Source organism: Lontra canadensis, unplaced genomic scaffold (genome assembly GCF_010015895.1).
Source record: "Lontra canadensis isolate GAN:19392208 unplaced genomic scaffold, GSC_riverotter_1.0 scaffold2, whole genome shotgun sequence".
NCBI classification, from domain to species: Eukaryota; Metazoa; Chordata; class Mammalia; order Carnivora; family Mustelidae; genus Lontra; species Lontra canadensis.
The window spans coordinates 38,365,336-38,392,342 of NW_022630996.1; the positions used below are offsets into that span (position 1 = coordinate 38,365,336).

The 27,007-nt window shown below is 53.4% G+C and overlaps 1 protein-coding gene across 5 annotated transcripts in view; it reads left to right on the forward strand.

Annotated features, from left to right (window-relative positions):
• CRHR2 (corticotropin releasing hormone receptor 2) overlaps positions 1 to 27,007 on the forward strand; it is a 45,086-nt gene that overhangs the window by 8,551 nt on the left and 9,528 nt on the right. For 2 of the 5 annotated variants that reach the window (XM_032872276.1, XM_032872305.1), the window contains exons 2-8: positions 697 to 790; positions 7,429 to 7,554; positions 21,825 to 21,910; positions 23,301 to 23,410; positions 23,765 to 23,882; positions 25,679 to 25,832; positions 26,307 to 26,367. In XM_032872276.1, the coding sequence (XP_032728167.1) occupies positions 697 to 790; positions 7,429 to 7,554; positions 21,825 to 21,910; positions 23,301 to 23,410; positions 23,765 to 23,882; positions 25,679 to 25,832; positions 26,307 to 26,367 (749 nt within the window). Of the gene's footprint in view, positions 1 to 696; positions 791 to 6,979; positions 7,301 to 7,428; positions 7,555 to 21,824; positions 21,911 to 23,300; positions 23,411 to 23,764; positions 23,883 to 25,678; positions 25,833 to 26,306; positions 26,368 to 27,007 lie in introns of those variants that run through there. The other 3 variants (XM_032872283.1, XM_032872293.1, XM_032872302.1) reach the window with 3 other exon arrangements.

Consider the following 27,007-nt stretch of genomic DNA (forward strand, 5'->3'; position numbering starts at 1 on the left):
TAGTCTTTATCTTTTAAATGAAATTGCCATGGTTGCATCAAGCATGTCTGTTTCCTGGTGGAGTATCCATGTTGGCACAGTGATCCCTTTCTTTTCCCCTACTCATTTTTCTGCCTGCCCCCAAAGTGCCACCTCTTCCAGGAAGCCTTCCCTGTTCTCCCAAGTCCAGGTTAGGTGTCCCTATGAGGAGACACCCTTGGTTGTAACTGCCTGTTTACCTGTGTAACAGGGAAACAAAGTTACATCGTCTGCTCTCCTCCCCTTCTTTCTATACCTTCTGAGTGTAGGGGATCTCTACCTGGCCTGGGACTGTCCCAAGGACACCCAGTGGGTTTCCCAACCAGGGCCAGACACACAGTAGGTGTTCTACAGATACTGGTTCGGTAAATGAACAGCTGGTAGACACCCACCCATCCTAAGGAGGAGAGCATTGGGGACCAGGGGCTGGATGGCTCAGATTCCAGCCTTGGAGGTCAAGCTGCCCTGGACCATTTCTAAGGCCTTGTCAGTGTTCCGGTCCTGACCAAGTTGCCATCCTGCTGCATGGCAGCCATTTCCCTCCTCAGTTTCCCTTTCTATATAGCAGAAGTGAGAGAGGTGAGGGCTGAGGGATAGAACAGGGTAGGGGGAACAGGCAGGAGCTGGCAGTGGCTAACCTGGGCCTGACCTTGGCCCCGTGTCCCTCCCATCCTCTAGGCTGCCGGGCCGAGCCGGGCGCCCGTGGCCCTGCCCCCATGGGCGCTGCTGGAGCAGTATTGCCTTGGACTCACAACCCTTGCCAACAGATCAGGTATGCACGTCAGCCCCCGAGTGGATCCCGGGAGATTGGGGGGTGGGTCGGGGCCAGGAGGGAGAAGGCAGCTCTCCTGGACCAGACTCAGCTCTGTGGGGTGGTGAATGGTGACTGGCTTCCTGACTCTCATCTCTGTCCTGGGACCGGCCCCTCCCCTATTTGGGGCTCAGGTTCTTCACCAGTGATAAAGGCCTTGGCCCTCAGCTTCCAGCTCCCTGCATCTAAAGGAAGCTGGCTGGGCTGGCATGCTAGAACCAAAGGAGGGGGCCCCACTCTGCTTATCAACTTGAACAAGAGTGGCAGAAGGTGTAAACCACATTTTCCGGTTGCCGTGACTACAGGTGTCCCCTCCAAGTAAGGACTTGTAACACAGCAGCCGGGGCCCCTGTATTCTGACCCCTCGGAGTCTGCCAGCAGTGGACTCTGAGTCCAGGTCAGCCCCTGCAGAGCTCAGAAGAGATGTGGGCTCTCATAGGCTCTGGAAATCTGTCCCCAGGCCCCACCCAGTGTTCTGGCATTGTCAGGTCTGCACCCACAGGAGCAGCAGGGAGAGATGAGGGCTGGGGAGTGCTCAGGGCCATGGAGCTCCTGCCAAGGCCACAAGGAGGTCAGGGCGCTTCCAGCAGTGGGGTCCAGTCAGGTATCTGAGAGGAAAGCCTTGTGGCCTGCCTTCCTGACAGTGGAGTGGTCCGGAGCTCAGGTGCAGGGGTCAGACAGACTCAAGCCTCCATCTTACCTCCTCCACTTAGAAGCATTGTGGCCCCAATGAGTCACCTAAGCCTTCTGCGTTCACTAACCGGCGGATGCCATGGACTACCACATACCACACACTGTTACACAACAGTAACATATTTTCTTACAGTCCTGGAGGCTACGAATACAAGATCAAGGTGTTGGCAGAGTTGGTTTCCTCTGAGGCCTCTCTCCTTGGCTTGGAGATGGCCGCCTTCTGCCCTGGGTCTTCCCACAGTGCACGTCTGTGTCCTAGGCTCCTTTCTCACAAGGATCCTGGTCACAATGGATGAGGGCCAGCACTGATAACCTCATTTTAATTTCATTACCAATTGATCTCCAAATAAGGTCACATTCTGAGGTAATGAGGGCGTATGGATTTAGAGGGACAAAATTCAGCCTAGAAGACCACCTAAGCCTCAGTCAGAAACAGGTCTGAGTTGGTCTCAGAGGCTTACTGTGATGTTTGAAGGAGAGATCATAGAGACACCCAGCATGGGCCAGGTCAAGCACCCATCAGCCAGGAAATGAAAGCCCCCCCATTTCAGGAGGATCCAACCTTCCCCCCACCAGAGTGCTCTGCTCTGAGAGGAAATACTGGTTTATCAGGATTCTCCCTGCCCTGCCCTCCAGCACATAGCACAGACCCTCGCCTTCCCCATGACCCCTGGTGGACAGTACCCCACCCCTTCTCCCCTGAGTTTAGTGGGGAGGGACTCAACCTCACCAAATACGAGGCCTCCCCTGCTTAACTCATAATGTCATTCATCTGTTTGCAAACGGGATACATTACATGGATATAATTTGGAAGAAAAAATATTTTTAAAAATCAAAGAAGACAATGAGTGTTCATTATTCCACAACCTGGGAATGTTGATAATGTTTATATCCCCCAGGAGTTTATCGACCTATCGAGCTTCATGTTATTTCTTTTGTGTTTTTAAAAAACACATTGATGATTCTGTGTCTACAGTTTTGGAGCCTGCTTTCTCCTCTTATAACTCAGTGTGAGCTTTTCCCCATGCCATTAAATGAGCATTCTCCATATCTCTGATGAAACTGCCCAGCAGCGGTGGTGGGGACACATCCTCCTTCCTTCACCATGCCTTTAAGGTGGGACGCATAGGCGGTTAGGATGCCCTTGGGCCTGACGAATAGTTTCTCAGGTCCCCACATGAAACTGACCTCATTTTAAGTGTCCAGGGATTGAGAAAAATGCATGGTGACTGACGTAAGTTCAGAAAGAAGCAAAACCCAACCATCTATTGTTTAGACCTACATACACATGATAACACTGGAAAACTAAGAGCAAGGGAATGATAAACATTTGAGAGAATGTTTCCTCTGGGGAAGGAGTATTTAGATAAATATGTAAGTGGTTGGCAATGATCTCATTTTGGATTCGGTGGTAGATTTAGATTCCTTAAATTTACTACTACTCTGAACTTCCGTAAAAGAGAACTAAAATAAAATAAAGTTAGGCCATGTGTGGGCTAATGATGACAAGTGGTCATAAGTCAAAAGCTGTGACGAGTTAAAATGTATGCCTCTGAGGTCCAAATAAAGAAAAACCACACATAATCACAAGAGACTTCAGGCAGGCTTTAAATGGATTATTTCTGTTTTGTTCGTCAGAGAGGCACCTAATAGGGCATAGATCATAAGCCATGTTATTTGTTCAGTCCATAGGCAATATAAGGGTCTAAATGGATTCAGGAATCCCTTAAAACAAAATAACTCCCCAATCCAACATGTGTATGCACATACACACACACATACACAACCCGCCGGGCTGGTCAAATGGCCTTGGCCAAGAGAGCCTTGGCCAGAAGACAGAGTTGTGCCAAGATCTGGAGCGTTCTGATGGGTGCAGGAGATCAGTCAGTGAACAAGACCAGCCCTGCCATGGGGGGCAGGGTAGAGGAGACAGTGGAAAAATCAACCTTGGTGTGACACAGACCAACCCTAAGAGATGGAGGCACCAAGGAGGCCCTCCCAACCCAGACAAGACAAAGGAGTGCCAAGTCAATGTTTGCATGTTTGAAGGGCACGTGGGAGTCAGCTAGGCTAACTGGAGTGTAGACCGGTAGGGCGTTCCTTGCAGAGGGAGGTCTAGAATGGTTCCGGGGAATCACAAGTCGTTCCAAAGAGCATCTGAAGTTTGACAGGAGGGAGAGCATGAAGGGTAGACAATCTGGAAGAGTATCCTTGGCAGTGCTTAAGAGCTGAGCTCCATCCCGAGGGCAACGGGGAGCCACTCTTAAAGGAAGAATGCCATAATCTTAATTATAGAAAAATCACTTCGTCTGCCTAGTGGAAGAGACAGGGAGCCTGTCCAAATGCTGCTGAGGTGAGGATGGCCCAGGGGTTGGAGAGGGAAATTCTTTTTGTCCATATGTCAATGAGAATATGGGATTAGAAGGTTGCTGAGGGCCCTACCCCGTCCCATGGTTGGACTTGAAGATACCATCTCCACTTGGCCATCATCCCCTGTGCCAAGGATGTGTGGGGGAAGAGTGTCTGGCCTGGGGGCGCTGTCCCAAAAGTGCCTCCAGACAAGAGTAGGGCACCTTCTGGCCTCAGCCAAGACTCCCCATCCGCAGCAGCCCCTGATGATTCCCAGTCAACCCCATAACTTTGACCCAATCTACCTGCTCTTCGTGTATTCATTCTGACTGAGCACAGAACCAAGGAGAGGCAGAAACAAAATCTATCCCCTTAAATCCTATTTTCCAGCTCACATTTGATGGATGGTGGGGTGAATGAGAGAACGTGTGTGATGCTGTCAAGACACGTGACAGCGAGACGCTGTGTGTGTTTCCAGTGTGCTCTGCGTGCCTATTTTGCTGTGCGCTGAAGGACCGTATGTGTGCCCAAGCTCACCTACACCTGCCCACTGCCACAGCAGCTGACATCAGAGGTGGGCTGGGAACACCTGCCTCACCCCATGCTCCTCCTGACACATCCCAGCACCTGTCACACTTCCATGAACCTACTTGCATCCTGTCTCCCTAGTCCCCGGGGGACACTAAACCATCCCAATACCTCCCCTCCCGGCCCCAACCCCAGTTCCTGGCCTGCTAGAAGATCTCCATCTCCGGGGGCCTGCCTTCCACCACTGCTTCCTTAGTTAGCAAAAAGGCCCCACCGTTTGTCTATTTGTAGTTAGATTTAATCAGTTGAAAAAATTTTGAGCTCTCTATAGTTTCTTCCTCATTTACCTATTTACAAACACTCAAGTGAGCTGTAAAATCAACTTGTTCCAAAGCTTCTGCCTTCAGGTCCCTCTCTGCCACATCTAGAATAACACACGATTACGCTCATAATAATAGGATCCATGAAGAGATGGCCCTGTGTCCTGGAAACCAGGGCACCTTGGGTCTGTGGGTCTGTGCACAGGCCCTGACTGCCCAGTTGAGATGCAAAACAGGCTTTGGGTCTGCCCCTGAGATAGTCACTTCCCAGAGGGATCTTAAGGATGTGTGGTCTCCCAGTTAAGAGCCATCCAAGTCTCCCAGGCCATCCTACTCTGCAGAAACCTGTATGGCAGGCAAGAAGTCCCTGGCCTCTGGTCACTGGGCACTCACCACACCAGCACAGTGGCTCTGATGATAAGCACCCTAATAACTTAGCTTGATTTTTCACTCTTTTCCCCTGTACTATGATCAGTGTGTGAAGGACCCTCCTTTATGCACAATACAACTATTCCCGGGTGAAGACATGGGCTGACCCTGCCAGCCACATTCTAGCCTATGTGGGACCCTGTGGGCTGGGGCTTAGCCTGGGACTGGGGACAGGACTTGGCCTTGGGTTAGGTTGTGGACTCGGGTCAGAAACTGGGGTTGGGACTCAACCTATCTTCCCTTGCTCCTGGCACAGGCTACTATACTATGAACACCCAGTGACCTTTGCGTCTTCTACTACACAGAGCTAAGCCAAGGGCTCTAACGGTCCATTCAAGAGGTAGAAGATCGGCCTGGCTGGCAGACCTGCCCCTGGTACCTGCCAACCAGAGAGCCCTGGAGAGATGCCAGTGCTCATCTCTGGTCTCAGTGCCCTCTGGCTCTCGGGCTCTGCCTTCCCAGTGACCAAAGCATTCATATGGAGAGTGGTGGAACTAAACATACCAAGGCAGGCAAGCCCCCCTCTTCCCCTCTCTCTGCTTAGGACACAGTGTTAGCTCAGGGTGCTGTTGGCCTTCTCTGGCAGGCTTCTTCCCAGGGGAGGCCAGCATGGGGGAGGACAAGACTAGTTCCCCTGTGACTTCCAGCCCAGTGGGGACTGGGTCCCAGCTCCCCCTGCGCTCTAAAGATAGAAACACTCAACACACACTCACACACACATGTACACCTTCCTCAGGCTTTGTGTCTCAGAACTCAGAGCCAGAGACTCTCAGGGCTGGGAGGGGCCTCAGAGAACATTTGGAGAAAACGTTCTCCAAGAACTCTTGGAGAAACAGCCCCAAGAATGGGGGTAACATCCAGGGAGAGTAGACACAGAGGCAAGACCAGAACTCAGCCTGAGTTGAGGTGTACCACACCCAGTCCCTGTCTCCTGAGCCCAAATACACACACACACACACACACACACACACTCACGCTGGCATGGAAACTAGCTTTGGTTGGCCCCCGCCAAGCTAGGAGGACCAGAGACATGTTCTTACTTCTCACTTTGTTCTCTCTGGAGCTCAGGGCAGTAAGACCAGGATATTCAAAATCCCCCAGATAATTTCAGCCGATTTCTCCCCTGGACTTCCCCCTTTCCATTAAATGACAACACTATCCTCTCCCCAGTCACCCAAAGGAGAGACTTGGTCCTCTCCCCGCCTCTTGGCTCCTGCGGGAACCTCCTCACTCTCTCACTCCTCTCTCCAGTCCCTCCTCACCAGGGCAGGCTGTCTTCTGAAATACCTCTCTACCCCATCCCCATGGCCTGGTCTAAATGTTCATCCATTCAGGCCACTCGATCTCACTACACTTTTCCGTGGCCTCCCTGCTGCCCTCAAAGCCCCTCCAATCCATTTCCTTCGCATAGGCCACATGGGCTTTTCTAGAGCACACATCTGCACGTGGGCTCTCCGCTCCCCTCTCCGCTCCCTTGCCTCCCGTCTCCAGAGTCCCGCCTCAAGGAGAGGAGACTCAGGCCGCCCAATTGTGGCTCTCGGTTACGGAGGCCCACCGCGCGCGGGTGGGCGCGCTTTGCTGCCCCTTTCAGCCCCGGGGCCTGCGATCCTCCGACGGAGCTTTCCGGCACCCTAGGCGCATCTCCTCGTTCCCCGCCACCCTCGTCCGGACGTTGTCCTGGCCTGAGGAGACGGACTCCAGGCGGGGCGGGGGACCGAGGGGGCCCGAGGGACCCGGAGGCCGGGGGGACTGGAGGCTGGGCCGGGCCGACAGGAGCCACCCGGCCCCGCCCCCTGGCGCCGCTATTGGCCGCGACCGAGCGGGTGGACCCGCGGCTCCGCGCGCTCCCCAGCTCCTCTCTGCAAGGGTCCCGACTTGACAGCCCCGGGCGGTGGGGCGCGGTGCCGCGAGGCTGCCCGGCAGGTCGGAGCTGGGCGGGCCGGGGCCGGGCCCCCGCGCTCCCGGGACGGCTCACTCTGGCACCCAGTCCCTCGCAGCCACGCCGGGCGCGCACTCACACCCTCTCTGGGCGCGCGGCTCCCGGGCGCGATGGACGCGGCGCTGCTCTACAGCCTGTTGGAGGCCAACTGCAGCCTGGCGCTGGCCGAAGAGCTGCTCTTGGACGGCTGGGGGCTGCCCCTGGACCCCGAGGGTAGGCGGAGGCGACCGCAGCGGGCGGCGCGGGCTCCTTCCCGGCGTGCTGAGTGCGCCCCAGGCCCCGCGCTCGGAGCGCCCCCGGCACCCCAGCTAAGCCCCTGTCCTCTGTCTCCCGTCTCCCAGGTGCCTACTCCTACTGCAACACGACCTTGGACCAGATCGGGACGTGCTGGCCCCGGAGCGCGGCCGGAGCCCTGGTGGAGAGGCCGTGTCCTGAGTACTTCAACGGCGTCAAGTACAACACGACCCGTGAGTGCCCTTCCCCACCCCCCAGCCCCCAACCTCCACCCCCCAACCCCCAATTCTCCGCGGCGGACTCGACGCCCGACGCCGGACAAGAGCGGTTTAGGGAGCGGGCACAGCTCTGGACCCGGCGTCGGAAACCTGCCGAGGGCCGCGGCGGCGTCATACCGCTGGCGTTGAGGTCCCCTTACAAACCCAGAGGCGCTTCCTCTGTCCCCTGCCCTACTGTAGCTTCAGAACAGTAAGAGGTCTGATTTGCCCAGAAAGGGAAGAAGGAAATACTTGCTCCCTTTTGAGGATTTTAAGGGCAAATCTCTCTCACATGTTATTTACTCTGGTTGCCTGAATTTCACCTTTGTTCAGCCAGTGCTACCAGCACGGGGTGGGCGGGGGGTGGGGGTGGAGGGTCCGTATATGCTCGGTTCCCAAATCCCGGGGTGAGTGCGGTGGTCAGACTCTTCCTATCAGAGAGAAAGGAGAGCAGGAGGCAGGAAAGATGGGGTGAGCACTCGTGTTGGGTGGGGGCAATAGACGCTTCTGGGGCAGAGTGTGTGGGTGGCACCTCACCCCTACCGGGATGTTCCAGACTAGCTCTCTGGGCTGTGAGTCAGGACTCCTGGGCAGCGTTACTCCTACTGCCCAGGTGATGTGTGATGTCTGAATCAGGACCACCCCACATTTCCCAGGGAGAACAGCCCAGGTCCTTCTTCCTCCTGGCAAACCAGTGGTTGGCTTGACGCTCTGGGGAAGCCGGTAGCAGAAGCTGCTGGTGGGGTAATTCAGCACAGGCTGTGGGGAGTGGGGTTGGGGCAGAGTCTGTGCCCTGCGGGAGGTCTGATGCGTGCCAGTGGGAGTGTCTTGTAAGACCATGGGCCCTGGCCCACCTTGACCAGCCACTCGCATCAGCAGCCCCACCCCACCAGCAGGGGGAGGTCCTCCTGAGACCCCCAGGGCTTCCTTACCTGAAGCCCCTCATCCTGGAAGCATCATAGCAAGCTCTCTCTGCGTATCTGTGTTTGAACAGCAGCACAGCTCCCCATCACCTCACACAGGCACCGGTGCACACACGCAGTCACACACATGCGTGCATGCACGCACACACACGTGCACACACACACACACACACACCTGTCCAAACTCTCAGGTGCTGAGGCCTCCTCAGAGAGCGATGGTTAGAGAATGAGACCGCTGTGCCCGCATCTAATGCTAAGCAGCACTCACTTGTCTGCACCAGTGGAGAGCTCTGGTGGGCCCAGGGAGGAGCCGTGCTCAGAGGAGTCCAACAGCAGAGGTGATCCTATTGGAAGCTGGTGGTAGAGGTAGGAGAGCCTCTGAGGAAGGTTTCTGCATTATCTGAGAACAAGCTTCCCGCCCATGATTAAAATAAACCTCTCTGGGTGAAAATGAAGCAGAAGAAGTTACTTTCATTCTCCTTTCCAGTCCTGAGATTCTGAAACTGTACTTTTAGGGTCCCATGAGCTGAATCAGAGGATCCTAGGGTCTCTAGTTCAGACTGGCCCTGGGGACAAAGGGCCAAGTGAGGTGATGAGGCCTCTGAATGCCATAGCCATGGACCTAAGGGAGCTCTGCTCTGCTTCCCCCCCTCAGCCTGGGCTTCTCCTATACTCCCTACCAATCTGGAGCTCCCCAACAGTGGGAGGGCGTCTCTTCTTGGAGTGAGGAGTCTCTTCTTCAGAGCTGAGCACAGTATTTCTTCAATTAGCTTATTGATCAGCTACTATGTGCTGGCCACTGCACTGTCATTGAGGCCCTTACAGTTGCAACAGACAAAGGGAATACAGAGTGACAAATGCTCTGATGAAGGAGAGCAAGGGGATTGGAGGATGGGGGAAGGGGGACAGGTGAGGCAGAGGAGACTTCCCGAAGGAGGTGTTGGAGTGCATACCAGGCCACTCCCCTCACATCAAGTGAGAGGCTCAGAAAAGTTCAGGGTGCCCCTGAGGTTGGCAAATGGAGTGCCAATTAGCTCCCAGTATCTAATGAGCAATTTTCTTCATTTAGGACCAAAGTGCTGGCCACATGGTAGCTGCTAGGAAACTAGAGCACAGGGCGCTGGGAGCATGGCCATTAGCCAGTGCAGCCAGCTGAGGTGGGAAGAGCAGAGAAGCTAATGGCAATGGAAATTCGGTGACTGCTTCCTCCCCTGCCCTGCCTCCTGGTTGAGGCTTCCTGTTGCCCCATTGCCTTTGCAGTGGGATCCTTCCTTTACAAAGGATGCAGGAAGGAAAACAGCTTCAATGAGAAGCCTTGGGGAAGAGGAAGAAGAGTTTGGCTCCTCTTCCTGCCCACTTTTGCTAGGCTGCAGCCAATTACCCACTGAAGCCTCATTCTTCAGAGGGCCGGCATTCCTGGGGTAAAAAAGCAGCTAGTCATTAGTCCCCATGAACTTTCTTCCACTCAGCTGAGCACAGAGAATGTGCCACAAATCTACCAAGTGTGGATCATTTTCCAGGTGCCAGCTACCACGGGGAGAACTTTGCCCAGGTGATCCCACTCATCTCCACCTTCTCATTGCCCCCCCCCCAGATATGTAACCCTTTTATGCCCATATTGCAGTCAGGAAAACTGAGGCTCAGAGACATGAAGTGACCTTCCCAAGTTATAGTTCACTCCTAGGCACCAGTGCAGGCAGAGAAATCCACAGCCCATACTCTTAACCACGGGGCAATGTTGCCTCCAAAAGAGATAGTTTTTGGGGAGAGTTTAGAGGGACAGAGGATGTCTCCACTCTGGAGGACTGGGGAGGTCTTCGCCCACAGAGCTGGACTTAGGGGGACAGGGCAGATTTTAGCAGGTGAAAGTGGAACCGGTACACAGGAGGAGGTGAAACCATGCTTTGTCCCTCGGGACCGGTGAGTGTTGTACAGAGTATAGGTAGGAGAAGAAAGAAACAGACCAGAGCAGACGCGTGGATATTGGTCTGGTGACGCAGGGTGGTGCAGTGGGTTTTGCTGTCCATACAGGATAAAACCTAGGGCAAAGGAGGTCTGCTGTGGGGCCCAGAGGTCCTGGAGACAAGAGGAGGGATCAGGAGGCTACTACAGCAGCCCAAGTCTAATGCGGGCTGCAGGAGCCAACTGAGGGGATGGAAGTGGGAGACGTGGGCACCTGGAATATACGGGACTGGGGTGAGATGGGGACTCAGGAGGAGTCGGGATGACACCAGGACAATGCTGAGCCTAGGTGGAGGTATGTTGGCCCTAAGGAGCTGAAGGGACATCTGAGTGCAGATGTCCATCCAGAACATAGTCTGCTGGAAGGGGAAAGCCCAGGAAAGCGCCTTCTGCTAGAGACAAGGCCTTCTTGGAGGTGAGGTTAGCTGACAGGTACAGGTGGCCCGTGGGGGAGGACCATTCAGAGTCTTGATAATTTTTACCCAGAGACAATGTCCAGATGCAGCACAGCCAAGGGAAAGGATGGGATTTGTCCATGGCCACACAAGCTAGTCCCTGCAGAAGCAAGTGAAATGTCTGTGTGTCCAAGTTCCCTCCAGGGTTCTCCCCACCGCCCACATTTCTGTGGCCCAGGTTCCGTGGGCTTGGCCCGTCATTTGACCAGTGTTAACTCATTAATCTTTACGCTGACACTTTAATGGAGGTGTAGTATTATCCTCATACGACACACGGGGAAATGGAGGCACAGAGAAGTTAATTGACTTTCTGAAAGCCACACGACTTGTAACAGCATAAGGATTCCAACTCCGGCTCTGCTGCCTCTTAGAAAACAACTGTGTTGGCTTAAATAGAGAACGGATTAGTTGAAAAGATATCAAGGAGCTTGTGGCATCACCGAGTGGGCTGAAGAACCAGATTTGGGGCCCCTAGCCAAGAGCTCAGGGCAGAGCTGACCCAGTAAGGGAACTCTGCTCTCCCTGAGTGCGACCTGGCCACCAGCTGGGCCACAGTCCGGCTGCCACCAACCTCCCAGGATGCGGAAGCTTCCTGCAGTGACCGCTGGGAGCCTTTCTCCCTGTCTCCATTTTGTGGACCCCAGCTCACTAATGCCCTGGGGGCAGGTGCCTCTGATGGGGAGGGAGAACGTGGGGGGCTCTAGGTCACACACCCTGACTCTGGAAAGTGAGGGCTCGGCATTTCAGTTCTGGGGCAGGAGGTGGCCTCTGCCTCCCCCCAAGTTTCTTGGAGGCCTATGGGATGCAGATTCAAATTCTATCATAATGTCTATACACAGTATCTACTGGAACAAGTCTGATCCCCTTCCTGGGCCTCAGTCTCCCTGTCTGCAAGGAGAAAGGAAATGGACTAGCCCAAAATAGGCAATATACTCCATTTCCTGCCACCTCCCACCATCCTGAGCCCATGTCTGTGTGCGGGTGTCTGTGCGTCTCCCTGTCTCTGTCTCTGTTCCTCTCTATGTGTGGCTCCAGCTTTGTCTTTGGATGTATTTTCTGTTTCTCTCTTGTTTTCTATCTCTGCTGTTTTCTGTCTTTCTCCTTGCCTCCCTCCATCCTCCCTCTCCAGCTCTCTTCCTCCGTTTCTCCCTTCCCCTCCCCACCCTCTCCCCTCCATTCTCCCTCAGTCCTCTCTCTCTCCCTCCTCCTCATTTCATTCTCCCTGCTCGAACACCTCCTCCTGCCTGTTCCTGGGGCCCTCGTGGCTGTGGTGGTAGGGGGGGGCTGTCCCCTCCCACATGGGGCCCATGTCCCCCCTGCAGAATTGCTAAATCCAGCAAGGCTCAGCTTCAGTCTCTTGCTCTCAGGCTCCCACCATGTCCTGTTGGTAACTTCAGGGCCCATGTGTACAGAGGCATCTGCCAGGAGAAGGGGGAAAAAAGACACTCCACCCGACTTAAACCCATAGAGAGGCCTGGGGGTCCGTACTTCCCAGAACCCCACTCTAGAGATGTGCTGAAGCATGGCTTGTGTTGGAAACACATAAACTGTGTGGTCTCCAGCCAGGGGCATCTTCCCACTGGGTCAGCCTGCTTCTGTAGAAATCCCCTCTTCAGCCCTGAGGAGACATGGTGATAAGAAGGGCTGAACCCTGCCCTCAGAGAATCCCAGGCTGCCTCAAGACCAGATTCACACAAACCAATAGTCAGGGATTGGAAAGAGGGGCTTGGTGGGCCCTGGCGCATTCCTGGAAAACTTCCTGGAGGAGGTTCTTGGGAGCGGTTCTTGAAGGTCTTGGAGCAGTGGAGGCTCCACATTTGTGTCATATGAGGGTATGAGCCTCAGGAAGGGTTCCAAATAGAGCCTCCCCTCTAGGCTGAGGAAATAGAAGCTGGGAATCTAAAAACTCAGGTCTACATTCTCCGTCCCCAAGTGAGACCTATTCACATCTGGACCCCTGAGTCCCAGGGGCAGGAAGTTAACCCTGTTTAAGAATGGTTTTCGTGCTGGGAGAGAGGGAAAGTGGGACATGCCTGGCCATCACTGAGGGTTTGGCAAAAAGGAGGAGGAGGGAAGAGAGACTGAGCAGAATGGATACCCCTCTGGCCATCCAGACATTCTGGAACTTCCCAGCTGCAAGGCCTCCTGTTCGAGTGCTGCCCTCACCTCCCCTGTTGCTTAGGGGTGGAAAATAACTAGCCCAGAAAGGACGAGACACTTCCCTAGCATCCCACAGAGAGCCAGGGCACCGAATGCCCTGTGCTGGTTCCGAAAACTTTTGGCCCTTGCTCTAGCATTTTTCCGCCTTGCATGCCTAGACCTGGGCACCCAAGCAGTGCGACAGTGATGTCTCAGCTGCCCTCCCGCTTGAGGACCCTTCATCTCAGAGAGGACCAAGGGTGCCACCACTCCTGATCTCCCTCCCTCTCTTCCCAGGAATCCTCCAGCTCTCACATGTCCTCTTCCTGCCCATCTCACCTCTCACCGGGTTCGTGAGAGTACTGCCCTCTTTACTAGAAACAAGCTCTTCAAACACGAGAAAGACCTGAGTTTTCCAGGGGCTCCTATTCTGGAGGGAAAGAGAAAGAGAGAGAGACTTTAAAAAGAAAAAAAAAAAAGACTTTGTTTAGAGAGAGAGCGTGCACTAGTGGACAGAAGGCAGAGGGAGAGAGAGAATCCCACACAGGCTCCATGCCCAGAGTGGAGCCTGACGCCAGGCTCCATCTCACAACCCTGAGATCATGACCTGAGCTGAAATCAAGAGTCAGACGCTTAATCGACTGAGCTCTCCAGGCATCCTGAGAGAGAGAGACTCTTGAAAAGAGCTTTCTGATAATGGCTCTTAAGTGAAATAGCACAGTCACGATTGTAGGAGCTCTTGGGAGGAGGTTGATTCCAAAAGGAGGGGAAGGTAAGCTGGGAAGACTTCACAGAGGAAATGTTGTTGGAGAGGGTCTTGAAAAATTGGGCCAGAGATGTGCCAGCTGGAAGGGAGAGTGCAAACAGATGGAGAGGAGACGTGGTAGAGGGAATAGGGTCATGGAGGCTTTGAACACCAGTCCAGGCCATGGGCCTCAGTTCTGCTGGTGGTAGTGCTGCCAGCTGCTTACCCATAGCCCCACGGTGCAGGAACGGAATATTCTGGGAGGGACACTGCTTGATTTTCAGGATGTACCTTTGAGATCTAAATCCAGGCTGCCTGAGAATTTTAACCTTGCCCTTCCCCTCTCCTCCTTCCTACTCAGTCAAGTCAGAACTGCAGCACCCTTACCTGCCTGACTCCCAACCCCAAGCAACCACCTGCAGAGTCTGGAACCCCACAGCAAAGCCCCACCCACAGTGACTCTCAGGGACTCAGTGACTCCCAAGGGCCCCAGGTGCCGTCTACCCATCCAAAACCAGGTCCTCCAGAGCCTGGTGGGGAGCTCCTGTTACACCTGTGGAGGTTGGGGTCAGGGAGAGCAAGAGGAACCCATTGCAGATCCAGGAAGGCAGATCGAAGTCCTGGCTGTGCCCTGATTCACCAAGGGACAGGGAGGTCCCCCCTCATACACGTCCCAGTGTCCTCATCTGAGTGGAGGGGACAGAAAATATGCTGTCCTTGCGAGGCCCTGTCACACCTGAGGAGACGTAGCTGCTTGGGGTTTCCGTGGACAGCTGGAGTGCTGTCAGCAGGGTGAGTAAAGAATAAGGCCCAGAATAAGGAGAATTTGTGTTCTCGGCATCACGTCCTCGAGGGTCCTGCTCACAGCAAGTATAGTTGTCCTAGTTCTGGGTGGTGTGGCCTGTCATCTCTGAGAGCCACTGAAAGTCTGTGGCCCCACCATGGGAGGGAGCAGTAGGAGGGAGGGTCTGATCCCAGAGGCCTCCAGAGAGAGGCAGATCCTTGGCCCTCTGGAGCAATGCCATTGTCGGTAAAAAGAGGACATAGGATTCCCGTCGAAGATGTCTCCACCCCACATTACTTCACAGAAACTATGGTCGAAAGCCGGTTGTAATTCTGGCCAGGCCACGGACTGCTTATCTTACCTTTGGGCAGGTCTTTCTCCTCTTTGGGTCTCAGTATCTCTGTCTTAGGTGGCGGGGGGAGCTCGGCGAGTTCTCACGGTCCCCCAACATTGATGTTCCTCTTCTCCACGGCAGTCTCTGCCTCAGGGGTCCCCCGTTCGCCTTCTCCTCCCTGTTTCCCTGTGCGGGTCGCAGGCTGGCGTCATGGCGACAAGCCCATTGAGCGTTGCTAGGGATGACTGGCAGGAGGCAGCCCCGCACCACAGAGGCTGGAGCTGGCTGGTAGGCATCTCTTCCCACTTGCATCAACCCTGGGGAGGACCGTGGTCTCACACAATGAGCTGGATTCCAGTCACACCTCTTCCCTGTTTCATGGGCCCTGTGTGGGCTGCATGAAGCAGCTCTGTGCCTCCCTGACTCAGTTTCCCCACTGTCTGCTGTAAGTATAGACATTTCCCTCTACCACGCCTCTCAAGGACGGAAAGGCATCATGAGCGGAAAGTCCTTTGGAAATAAGGAGCTGAGGGTTTTTGGAGGTCCAGATGGACAGCTGGGGCCCCGAGAGCAGTGTGCGCACAATACTGAAGAAATGGACTAGAAGTTCCCTGTCTCTCACTCCAGATGTCCTAAGCAGCTGGCCCTGGGGAGGTTTGTGTTGATGATGGCAGGTTTCTAGACCCTCAACCCAGCATTCCTTTTGGGTCAAGCTGGTTCAGAGCTTGGAGGAGCAACCCCAGCAGCCACCCCCACCCCCAGTGGGCTGTGATCAGACCCAGACAGGAAATGTCCCAGCTGGGCCCCAGAGCAGGCCAGCTCTGGTCCACTGCCGCAGCGTCTAAGCAGTGCAGGGGTGTTGACTCCGGGAGAAGCGCCTTGTTTGGGAAGCTCGGAAAACTACGCTGTTGGCACCATGACCAGCACTCCCCCAGATGGTGTCTTAACTGGACACAAAGAGCAACTTGTCATACCCCACAGCATCATCGCCTCACCCAGCCAGTAGAGATATTTTTTCTACAAAAGATTAAGAAAGGTGACCAAGGTGAAAGGCAAAGATTCCCCAGCAGGGCCTCAAGGAAGGACAGGAAGATCATGGCCATCACCTTCCAGGGAGAGTCAGTCAGGGGGCTTGAGGGTGGGGTATCTGGCCCCTCAGGCATTTCCTGCCCCAGGGATCTGGACATGAAGTTGCTAAGACACTGCAGGCATGGCACAGTTTGCTGCATCTTCTAGAACACGGTGGCTCGGTGACCCCCAGCATGTCACTGTTCCTCTTTGGGCCCCTCCAGACCAAATGAGGGAGAAGCTGCCTCCCCCTTACATTCCCAGGAAGATGCCTGCTGACTCAGTTCCCAGGATGCTTTCCTGGGACCAGGGGAGGCTTTCTTGTTGGCAGTGTGAGGATGTCTAACTGCAGCTTTGTGGTTTGGGACTGACAGCCCCTACCCCGTGTGGGATTGTACTCATGGTGCAGCCCCTCTGACAGTAGGGCTCAGCCTCCCTGTGGCCTGTGTGGGAGACCTAGGTGCCTCCTGCAGGTAAGACTGTTGGGCATTTGCTGTGCAGCTTGACAGAGCCTGGGCGCCCAAGGTGGCAGACTATCTTCTCGGCCTGCTCTGAGACTCTCATCCTCATTCAGAGTTAGTCACGTAGATAACAGCACCACCTCAGTCCATCCTGAGCCCCTGTGTACTCAGTCTGGGTAGTTCTTAGGGAAGGGCCAGGGGAGAGGGCCGCCTAAGCCTTCCCCACCCCTACCCCCCTGAGCTAGCTGGGAAAGAGCAGTCCTAGCCCACCAGGGAACAGTGGAACCCTCAGGGAGCTGGAACAGCCGTGAAGAAGCTGGGGCTGAAGCTGGGCCTAAAGAGCCTCGCAAATCAGTGTGATGAATGCAGACCCGAGGGCTGTGTTTCAGGAGCTCTCCAAAGCCATCCATATGCTTTGGTGGGGAGTGGGGGGTGGGGAGTGGTACCATTCTGCTGTCCAGAGTGCTGAAAATTCCTGTCATGCACAGTGACCTCATTCCTTCAGTGAATAGTGCTTCTGGCCCTTTCCACCTCCCTGCCAACATTACTTGACCTAACTTCTTGTCCGTTTTCCCCAGATATCCATCCCCCTCCACCAGTCCCACTCACTCCCTGTGCCCCAACTGTCCCTTAAAATCTTTACCCCATAACCGTCACCCAAAAACAGTCCCTCGTGGTCTCTGTCTCCCATGTCTTGTCAGTTAGACTGTCAGACATAGAAGTGCCCACGTAAGGAGCACCTGAAAGTATACAGGGACCGTTGGAGTTGTCACATAGCTCGAGGGTAGTACTGGGTTCGTCAGGTTGAAAGTCCTACACAACAGATAACCGATCTACCTGAGATGCCAATAACATCTTTGAGAAATGATGTACATTACTTTATTTTTTTTTAAGATTTTATTTATTTATTTGACAGAGAGAGACACAGAGAGAGAGGGAACACAAGCAGGGGGGTGGGAAAGGGAGAAGCAGGCTTCCCACTGAGCAGGGAGCCCGGATGTACATCACTTTAACTGAAAGGAGAAACTGAGGCCAAGGGGGCAGGGACTTAGCTAAGGTCACTTAGCCTGCCAGCCAGAGACAAAACCACAGCTAGAAGAGCAACCCCCCTCTTCTCACAGCCAGGCTTCCGAACCGCTTAGATGACTGCCTGAACCAGGAGCTCTCATCAGAAAGGGGTTGGCATCTGAAAGAGGGACAGGCCATGGTAATTGGGGCTTTTGACAGGACAGGGGCACTTAGGGGGAAGAGGCCTGGCACACTGTGGGAAATAGGGAGCAGCATTCCCAGGCCACAGAGCCCTGCACGAGAGGACCCTGCTTGCATCCTTCAGACCCTAATGCCCCTGGCAGGCCACACCACACACCACCGGCATTGATCTTTGGCAGGGAGGGGCACTTGGGTTGCTGTGGCAACAGGCACGGACCTCACTGCATCCAGTTCTGAGATTCTGGTCCGGCCGCCTGCCCTCAGATTTTGCGTGCCCATCCTCCCATGGTTTCCAGGTTGGGGAGGGGGGGGACTCTTCTGTCTTACTCTGTCTTACTCTCTCCTGTCCAAAGCTGTGCTTGAGGGCACAGTGTCCTCATTAGCAAGCTCCCCCGAAGAGCTGGGCACATCTGTCTTCCAGGCCTCTGGTACCTGGAGTCTGCAGCCAAAACCTCATCTCCAGGCATGACTGAGTTCCCAGAGGGGAGGCCCCTTCCATCACCACATCCCACAGCTCAGACCCTGCTTTCCAAGGTGTTGGCAGATCTGAGTTTGTTTGTTGCATCCAATATGTACTTCATAGCTAATTCCTGCGGGAGACCCGGGGACCCCCATATGGTCTCTGCCTACCTGTCTGTCCCCAGGGAGCTTAAGTTCAGTAAGCAAAGAAAAAAAAAAAGGATCAGGTCCAAAAAGGTGAAACCCTTAGTGAATTATGGCAAATGCTCTAAACTTGATGTTTGGTTTTCAAACTACAGGTCAGAGCACCATAGTGGATGGTGAAGTCAAATTCGAGAGTCATGACCAGCATTTGTATAGAAAATAAATAGAATTCATTAGAATAGAAGAGGAGGAAGAATATCATAGCTGTGGTCAAGATGAATTTTGCTTTGTGAAACTGGCCTCACTAATGTAGGGCATGTGTGGGCTGGAGGTGGGGGTGTGGATGGGCTGGATGTGACGGCACAGGGATGTGTTGGTGGGGCTCAAGGACAGTCGAATGTGAAGGCCCATGTTTTGAGAGATGGCAAGGCCTAGAGGAGGCATTTAGAGGAAAAAAAAAGATGGCTTGAATGCCTGGGCTGCTGGGGAAGCCTGCGGGAGGAGAGGGTGCTTGACCTATGGTTTAGAAGATAGGAAGGGGTTTGTCAGTGAGAGTGAGGAGGGTGTTTCAGGGTGGGGGGGTTCGGCACAGAGCCAGCTATATGCCAGGCCCACCAAGGCAAATGCCAAGTGCTATGTGGAGTGGTGGCAGAGGGGGGTGGCTTCCAGAAAAGAAAGCCAGGATAGAGAAGTCATAAAATTTGGCACCCCTGATAGGCATTGATGTAAGGGACCAGGAAGGTCTCAGATTTGCAGCATCTCTACCATGACTCCCTCCCTCCTCAGGCCTACCCCCATGCTTATTACCATCATGAGATATCACACTTAGGAAAGTATTCTGAGTTCCTGTCTTTGGTTAGCCCCACAACGATCAGGCAGACCAGACTCGCACTCCAAAACAACTTAGGCCAGGGTATGAGCAAGGGATGAAGTATGAGGCTCAGGCTCATGGGACTCTTGGGTGGGGTGGAGTCGGGGACTCAGAAGAGAGAAATCTGTGAGATGGGAGCAATCAAAGAGGCCTTCCTGGAGGAAAGGGCTTAGCACTGAACTCCAGGAAAGCTGGATAACATCTATGAACACATCCTTAGAAGATAAATGTTCTGACCTTTGAACCAGAGCCAGGGAGGGTCAGGACCTGTCTCACCTCAGACAAGCTGGTTGAGAAAGACCCCAAACCCTTATCTGTAAAGGATTATTCATTTTACAAAAGGACCAGCCCTCCCCCAGATACCTTTACATAGGTCTATTTGACTCACCCCGCACTCTGACCTTCAGTTCAGTAACATCACTAACCCTATGCATTGGGTTCTCTTTACTGTAGAAATTTCTCTTTCTGTAGTAAAACAGCCCTGAGGAAGGAGAAAACCCAAGAGTGGATGTGGGTGCCACATTTAGGGGTAAGGGGCTGGTGTCCTCACTTTGGGGTCAAGATCATCTCGACTCCAACCAGGGCCAGGGCGGCAACCTTAGGCCAGTAACAGCCCTGAGCCTGAAGACTCTCTGAGCTCAGAGCACCAAATTAAAAAACAATTAAGCTAATAGATTCTCCCCATTGTTTCTGCTCCTCAACAAGTGCTCCCTGAACCCCACTGCTTTGAACTCACTATCAGCTCAACAGAAGTGGTTTTTTTTAAGTAACTTAATTATTTCAGAACTCATTGTTTCCAGAAGCAATCTGTTTCCCCCTCCAGCTCTATGACTCTCTGCTCTGGGAGCTACTTATTTTAATTAGCTTTGTAGTATATATCTGACAGCAACCCAAAAGAAAAATCCACACATAACTGCCCATTAGCCAGAGAGCTGAAAAAACCAGCATAAGTCACCCCCAAACCACAGATCACTCAGAATTTGTAAGGAAGTAGGGGAGATCACTTTCACGTTCATGGGGCAAAGCAGAGGCTGGCAAAGGGCTCTGGCGTTCTCAGGTGGGAGGTTCGTCCTGGCTGGAGGTTGAGTGTGGGCTACCTGGAGGTGGTGGCTTGGGGGTTAGGACTTACAGTCAAGCTCAGTTTTCAAGAAAGATGAAAGATGCTCAGGAAAGATGAGCATTCTCTGATCTTCCTGCGTTCCCCCAGGATGGAGCCTGCACTTGTGGCCATCAGACACTGGTGCTCTGAAGAGTCTGGGCAGACTCCTGTCAGACACCAAGAGATCTCACACAGTGCTCTCGCAGGCAGCCACAGCTCAAGGTCGGCAACACAGGTGTCCCTCGTTCCTGTGTCCCACTGCTTGGTAGCAAGGGGTTTAGAACGTGCAACCTGAAGCCAGACCTTCTGGATTTGAATCCTGGCTCTACCCCTTCTCATTTCTACAGCTTTTGACAAGTAGGTTAATCTTTTTGTGCCTTAGTTTCCCCTTCTGTAAAATGGGTTACCATTACTCATGGGGTTGCTGGGAGGATTGAAGGGATGAGTGTATCAAGATCGGTCTGGTGAGTGACCACTCTGTGAAGGGTACCTGGTGTTAAACAGAACTGCTGCTGGGAATTAGTACGGATCGCCTGCGTATAAAGTGATAGAAAACAGGCACCTGGGCGGCTTAGTCGGTTAGGCAGCTGCCTTCACCTCAGGTCATGATCCCAGGGTGCTGCGATCAAGTCCTGCATCAGGCTCCTGCTCAGCAGTGAGCCTGCTTCTCCCTTTCCCTCTGCTGCTCCTCCTGCTCGTGTGCTCTCTCACTCTCTGTCAAATAAAATAAACAAAATATTTTAAAAATAATAAAAATAAATAAACAAAATAAATAATAATAAGTAAAATAAATAAAATAAAAAATAAAATAAAATAAATAATAAAAAATAATAATAAATAAAATAAAATAAAAAATAATAAATAAAATAATAAATAAAAAATAAATAATAAATAAAATTTAAAAGTTAAATAAAATAAAAATAATAAATAATAAATAATAATAAATAAAATAATAAATAATAAATAAATAAAATAATAATAATAAAATAATAAATAAGTAAATAAATAAATAAATAAATAAAAATAAATAAAAAATAAAATAATGGGAATTTGGTGTGTGGCAAGCAGCAAATCTGCAGGCACAACAGGGCTCCCTGACTGGGGAGGAGTCAGGTTCCATTCCAAACAAAATTAAATAAGGTATAGAAAACGCTAATCAAAGATTATATAAAAAATGGATCTTATTCTGCATTTTAGCTACCATGTGTGGTAAGCCTTTTGCACAATTTTCACCTAAATGACTTTCCTGTGAACTTTTATTTTTTTAAAAAATATTTTATTTATTTGACAGACAGAAATCACAAGTAGGCAGAGAGGCAGGCAGAGAGAGGGAGGGAAGCAGGCTCCCCGCCAAGCAGAGAGCCCGATGTGGGGCTCGATCCCAACAGCCTGGGATCATGACCCAAGCCGAAGGCAGAAGCTTAACCCACTGAGCCACCCAGGCGCCCCTCCTGTGAACTTTTAAACGTGTGTTGTGTTTCCTGACCTAGAGAGGCTGAGAAGTATGAACCTTATCCCATGGGCACCTGGGAGCCAAGGAGTGTTCTTGAGGAAAGGAGTGACCTGCCTCTTGGTGGTTGGCATATTTTGTAGGGAATGCCTATCGAGAGTGCTTGGAGAATGGGACGTGGGCTTCACGGATCAACTACTCACAGTGTGAGCCCATTTTGGATGATAAGGTGAGTGGCCCCCACCTTGCACACCCCTCATCCCTCTACAGGTATCAGGACTCAGGTTGACCACAGAGCATCCAAAGGGTGACAGAACCAGCCCTTATGCAACCCAGCCATACCTTTTTGTGCTTCTTCCCCCTGCCTCCACGTCCTGTTCCCTGCTTAGTGATGCTACAGGAAAGAAGGGGGACATAGACCTCCACCTTTGGGAGAGCTCTGGCTGGCAGAGGACACAACCATCTCTGGAATGTGACATAAGAAGGGAATGACATTGTGACCCATGTCCCAAACATCTAACAGACTGTGTGACTTCCTTCCTCCTCCTCTGTGCCTCAGTTTCCCCATCTAGCATTCTGATTCTGTGGCTCCATCTGGAAACAAGCACTGCCTCTGGAAGGCTGGGCCCCAAGGGGATCTGGGTCCTGCTCACACCTCAGCAGCCCCCTTGCTCTGGAATTGGGCTCCAGGCTGCTGCAGTGCCGACCTCCTCCCCTTTGAAGCTACACCTCGCTCCTGACCCAAAAGGACACGTCCCATGGCCACCCCCCTCCACATTCACCATTATAGCCCCCAGTGAGTCTGCAACTTTCCCCAAGAAGTCCAGGTTCAGAGGGAAAAGGTTGAACTACCCTGAGAAAGGGATGCTACAAAATGTGAGCCAAAGGGGGTCTGTGGTGGGGCCATGGGAGAGGCAAGTGAGATGGGTCATAAAGAAGGAGACTCCCCCCAGACCTCTGTCCTCTCTCAGCCCCTGTGAGCAGTGGCAAACCATGGTGGGCGTGGGGTCAGGGGAGCCTGCCCTGGAAAGAAGGAGTATTTTACCTGCCTCTTTTTAGAATTGCCAGCACATAGTGATCATAAAAAGGAGACGGGCTTTTATTTGGTGTTAATATTGTTCTTAAGTTCTCTACGGACATTGCGCCCACTTGTTGCTGCATCAGGGACAGACCGATCGCAGGGCACCCTCCAGACCTCCCCGAGCCTGCTGCTTCTGAGGCAGGAGGGCAGGATGGCCCCATTATACAGATGTCAAAACTGAGGTCCGGAGATATAAATCCACTCGCCCTCAGTCACTCAGCCAGCAAGGGTCTGAGCTGAGATTAAACACAGCTGGGGCAACTCCCAGTCCAGAGTTAAAAAGATAATAAAATCCCGAGATATCATGTCAGGCATATTCTGGGAAACATCAGGGGGTCTGACTGCAGCCATTTGTCTGTCTGTACCAAGAGCCACCCGCGGCCAACAGGAGTGAGCGCTAGGAGCCAGATGTGGTGATGACACTTGAAGCCATTTCTGCCTCCAAGCTCAGGACACACAGTGGGGGCATAGCTGGAGTGGCCAGCTCCAGCCTCTGTGTGCCCCATGCCTCCATCTGCCTGTGTGTCTGTCTGTCCAGCAGAGGAAGTACGACCTGCACTACCGTGTCGCCCTCGTTGTCAACTACCTGGGTCACTGTGTTTCTGTGGCCGCCCTTGTGGCTGCCTTCCTGCTTTTCCTGGCCCTGCGGTGAGTTCCCCAACCCCCCTCATGGCCTGCTGCTTTTCCCTGCCCCTTCCCCCATAGCGCCCCCGTCACCCCTCCCAGACAGTCTCGCCTCCACTTGGCAGGGTGGGGCAGGGCCATGAACCCAGTGGACAGAGGGGTCTGGGGGAGGTGCCAGGGCTGGCTCAGAGAGATCCCACTGCGGCCACCACAGGGGGAATGTATTTCCTGGGGCAGCCCTGCCTTCATCGGAGGCTGAGTCTCTTACCTGGCCTGGAGGATGGGGAGCGGGGGGTGCCAGTCCCAGTTGTTTCATGACCCCAGGCAGAGCCCTGATCATCTCACTCCCAATCCTGCCTGACCCCCTACCTCCCACAGGAGCATCCGCTGTCTGCGGAATGTGATTCATTGGAATTTGATCACCACCTTTATCCTGCGCAACGTCACGTGGTTCCTGCTGCAGCTCATTGACCACGAAGTGCATGAGAGCAATGAGGTCACCAGGCTGACCCTTGGGGCTGGGGGGCTCTCTTACCCAGTCCTCAGGTGGAGACCCGCACATGAGCTCACATCTACCCTGATCATTGTCCCTCCTGAGCTGGGGCCAGAGTCAGGGCTGGCTAGCGGTGGCGCAGGGGGTGCTGCTGGGCCGGGGTCTTGGGAGCAGTGCAAACCTCAAACCAGACTGGGTTAGCCTCTTCCGCTCCCCATCTTCTAAATCTAGGACCTCCCAAAGACCCCTTAGAGAAGAAGCAGCTAGAACTAAGCTCCATTGAACTTTATCTCGATTGCAATGAGAGACCTGTCGGGGTTATTTTCCCCATTATACAGACATGGAAAGTGAGGCTCGGGGAGGTTACATGACCCTGTGATGCCAGCAGGATCTTGACCAGGGCATCCCATGTGTTAGCTACACAGGCTGGAGTTGTGCCAATGGCTGCTGTGCTCTGTCCAAGTCACTGCAAAATCCAAGACTAACCCAAGGCCAAGCACAGAGTCCTGTGGCACACCATTAAAGACTTCTCGATACATTTTCTTTGGACGGTGGACCTGAGCAGGCACCCCACCTGGTTTGACCTTTCACTTGCCCCTCATTAAGCTCTGCCTCGGCACTCACTGAGTTCAACCCAATCTGGGGGACCCTGTAGCCACATACTAACTTGTACTGATAAGATGTCACTTGACTTGGAGAAAAAGCAGGGTTGGGAGGAGGTGACCTTTAGCTTCCCACCTCAGCAGGCCTTTTTGAGAAGAGGAGACAGACAACCATGTGGGGCCTGAGATCAGGTCTAGGGCCCTGCGGGAAAGACACAGAGGCAGACAACAGCTCAGCCCAGGACTGCTGACCGCTGGTGCCCTCAGAGCTGGACAGAGAAGGCGTGTGGTGTCTGCAGGGCAGAGAACTCCCATCATGGGGCTTTCCTGGCCACCGTTCTCCAGATCTCAACCTCGGCCTGAGGTTGCCCTGGGGAAGAAGCCTAGGGAAAGATGGCTAGGTCAGGAGGCCTGGGAGCTGGCCATGGCTGGCTGCGGCCCTGGACAAGCTTTTCTCTGCCTGCACCCCTATCTCCCCTCTGCAGGGTACTTGGGAGGGTGGGTAGCCCTGCTCAAAGGGACAGGGACAAAGGCAAATGGCAACAACCCTCATTTCTTGGTGCCCAGCCTGCATCTCCTTGACCCGCCCTGTTAGGTGCCATTAGCAGTTTCTCCGTGTCCCAGGGAGGCTCAGAGGGGCACGGCAGCCTGCCCTGGAGATGGTGAGTCTCCACCTAGAGCCAGCTGTGATCATCCTAAGCCCAGAATCTTCCAAATCCGGAGATTTTGGAGAATCACCTCGATGGCTGCAGCTCTCCTCATAACCCAGCACTATTATTTATGCAACAACTTTCTTTTAATTGACTCACTACTTTTTTTCTACGTGAGATTTCCTATTTCATCCCTAAATGGAAACCTTGCTATGGCTCAAAGATGACTCTTGAAAAACTGACCGTGGAAACAGCAGTATTGTTCAGTCCTAGCCTCTGCCTGCAGAAAGCCCAGAGCCAGACTCCCTCGTTCTTTATGAAAACGAGATCAGAAAGTGCGGGGGGAGCAGCCCAAGAAGGGACCAGTGCCAGCTGCCCCCTTAACTTCACCCCAAACAGGGAGACAGAGTTAGGGGGCACGTGAAGCTTCCCAAAGCCAGGTTAGAGGGTCTAGAATGCATGTCCATGAGGTAACTCTGGGCGGTGCCTGCACTGTGCACTGGGCCCTGGCCCTAGGCAGCCCCTGACCACCACCTGCCCCGTGCAGGTCTGGTGCCGCTGCGTCACCACTGTCTTCAACTACTTCGTGGTGACCAACTTCTTCTGGATGTTCGTCGAGGGCTGCTACCTGCACACGGCCATCGTCATGACCTACTCCACCGAGCGCCTGCGCAAGTGGCTCTTCCTCTTCATCGGATGGTGTGAGGGTCCCTGGGGGTCACGGGGCCTAGTGGGGAGGGGGCAGTGCTGACAAGGTCACCTCCTTTCATCTTGGGTCTGAGGACAGGGGCACACCCCTGCCCGCCATCCCCAGGACAGTCTAGGGAGGCAGCCACTCCCTTCCCTTGCTGGTGGGGAAGAAGCAAGCAGTCGCTCCAACAGAACACTTTACAAACACCCCTCCTCTCTTTGCCTGGGAAGACGAAGCCAAAGACTAGGTCTCTGGCTTCGAGAAAGAAGCTGACCAGCTCCACTTCTCTATCAAATGGTCTCAGAAAACTGTGCCATCCCTTCATTTGTCTGACCCACTTAGAGGGGGTTGCTGAGAGAGGAGAAGGGGGGTCAGGATGGTGCCATGGATGGCCTGCAGTTGGGTGATTGGTCCCAGGCCCCTGTGGTCCCCTCACCCTGTGCTCTACAATGTCTACCATAGCCTGTGTCTGTCCTTCTTTCAGGTATCCCCTGCCCTATCATTGCTGCCTGGGCCATTGGCAAGCTCTACTATGAAAACGAACAGTAAGTGGGACCGGCCAGTGCAGGGGTCAGAGGGGGTGTCAGGAAAGGTCAAGCCAGGGCTCCAGCCTAGCCATGGGGCAGGATTTGAAGCCCTACGAGGACAGATTGACTTTCCCATTGTCCCTATATTGAGAAAATATCCCTGGCACCCCGAGATACTGGTGTACTGGGTGTCATGAGTTAGGAATCATGAGTCTTTCAAATGCCCTAATGCATAACCCCCTTAGCCTTCAGTAAGGTTTCCTCCTCAGAGCAGCATGTCTGGCCCAGGAAATACAGAGGAGGCCACGGGCTAGAGGCCGTCAGCCTTGAGCACATCCAAGGGTGTCCATGAGCCTTTCACAGAACCCTGGGCCAGAGCAGGAGCACTTGTTTTATTCTGGAATCCCTGTCCCTGCCTGGAGTACAGTGTCCCATCCTGTGACCCTCCCTGCTCTGGAGCTGTTGGTATATAAGCCACACCCAGATGATGGCAATTCTGGCCATGGGTCAGCCAAGCAGAAGCTGGGAAGTTGGATGTCACCAGCTGAAACAAGAGGGGACAAGGGAATGTCAGTCTCTGGACACAAATCCCTAAGAGGTCTCTGAAGCTGGAGATTGGGGGGCAGGGGCAGAACCGGAGTGGACTCCAAGAGCTCAG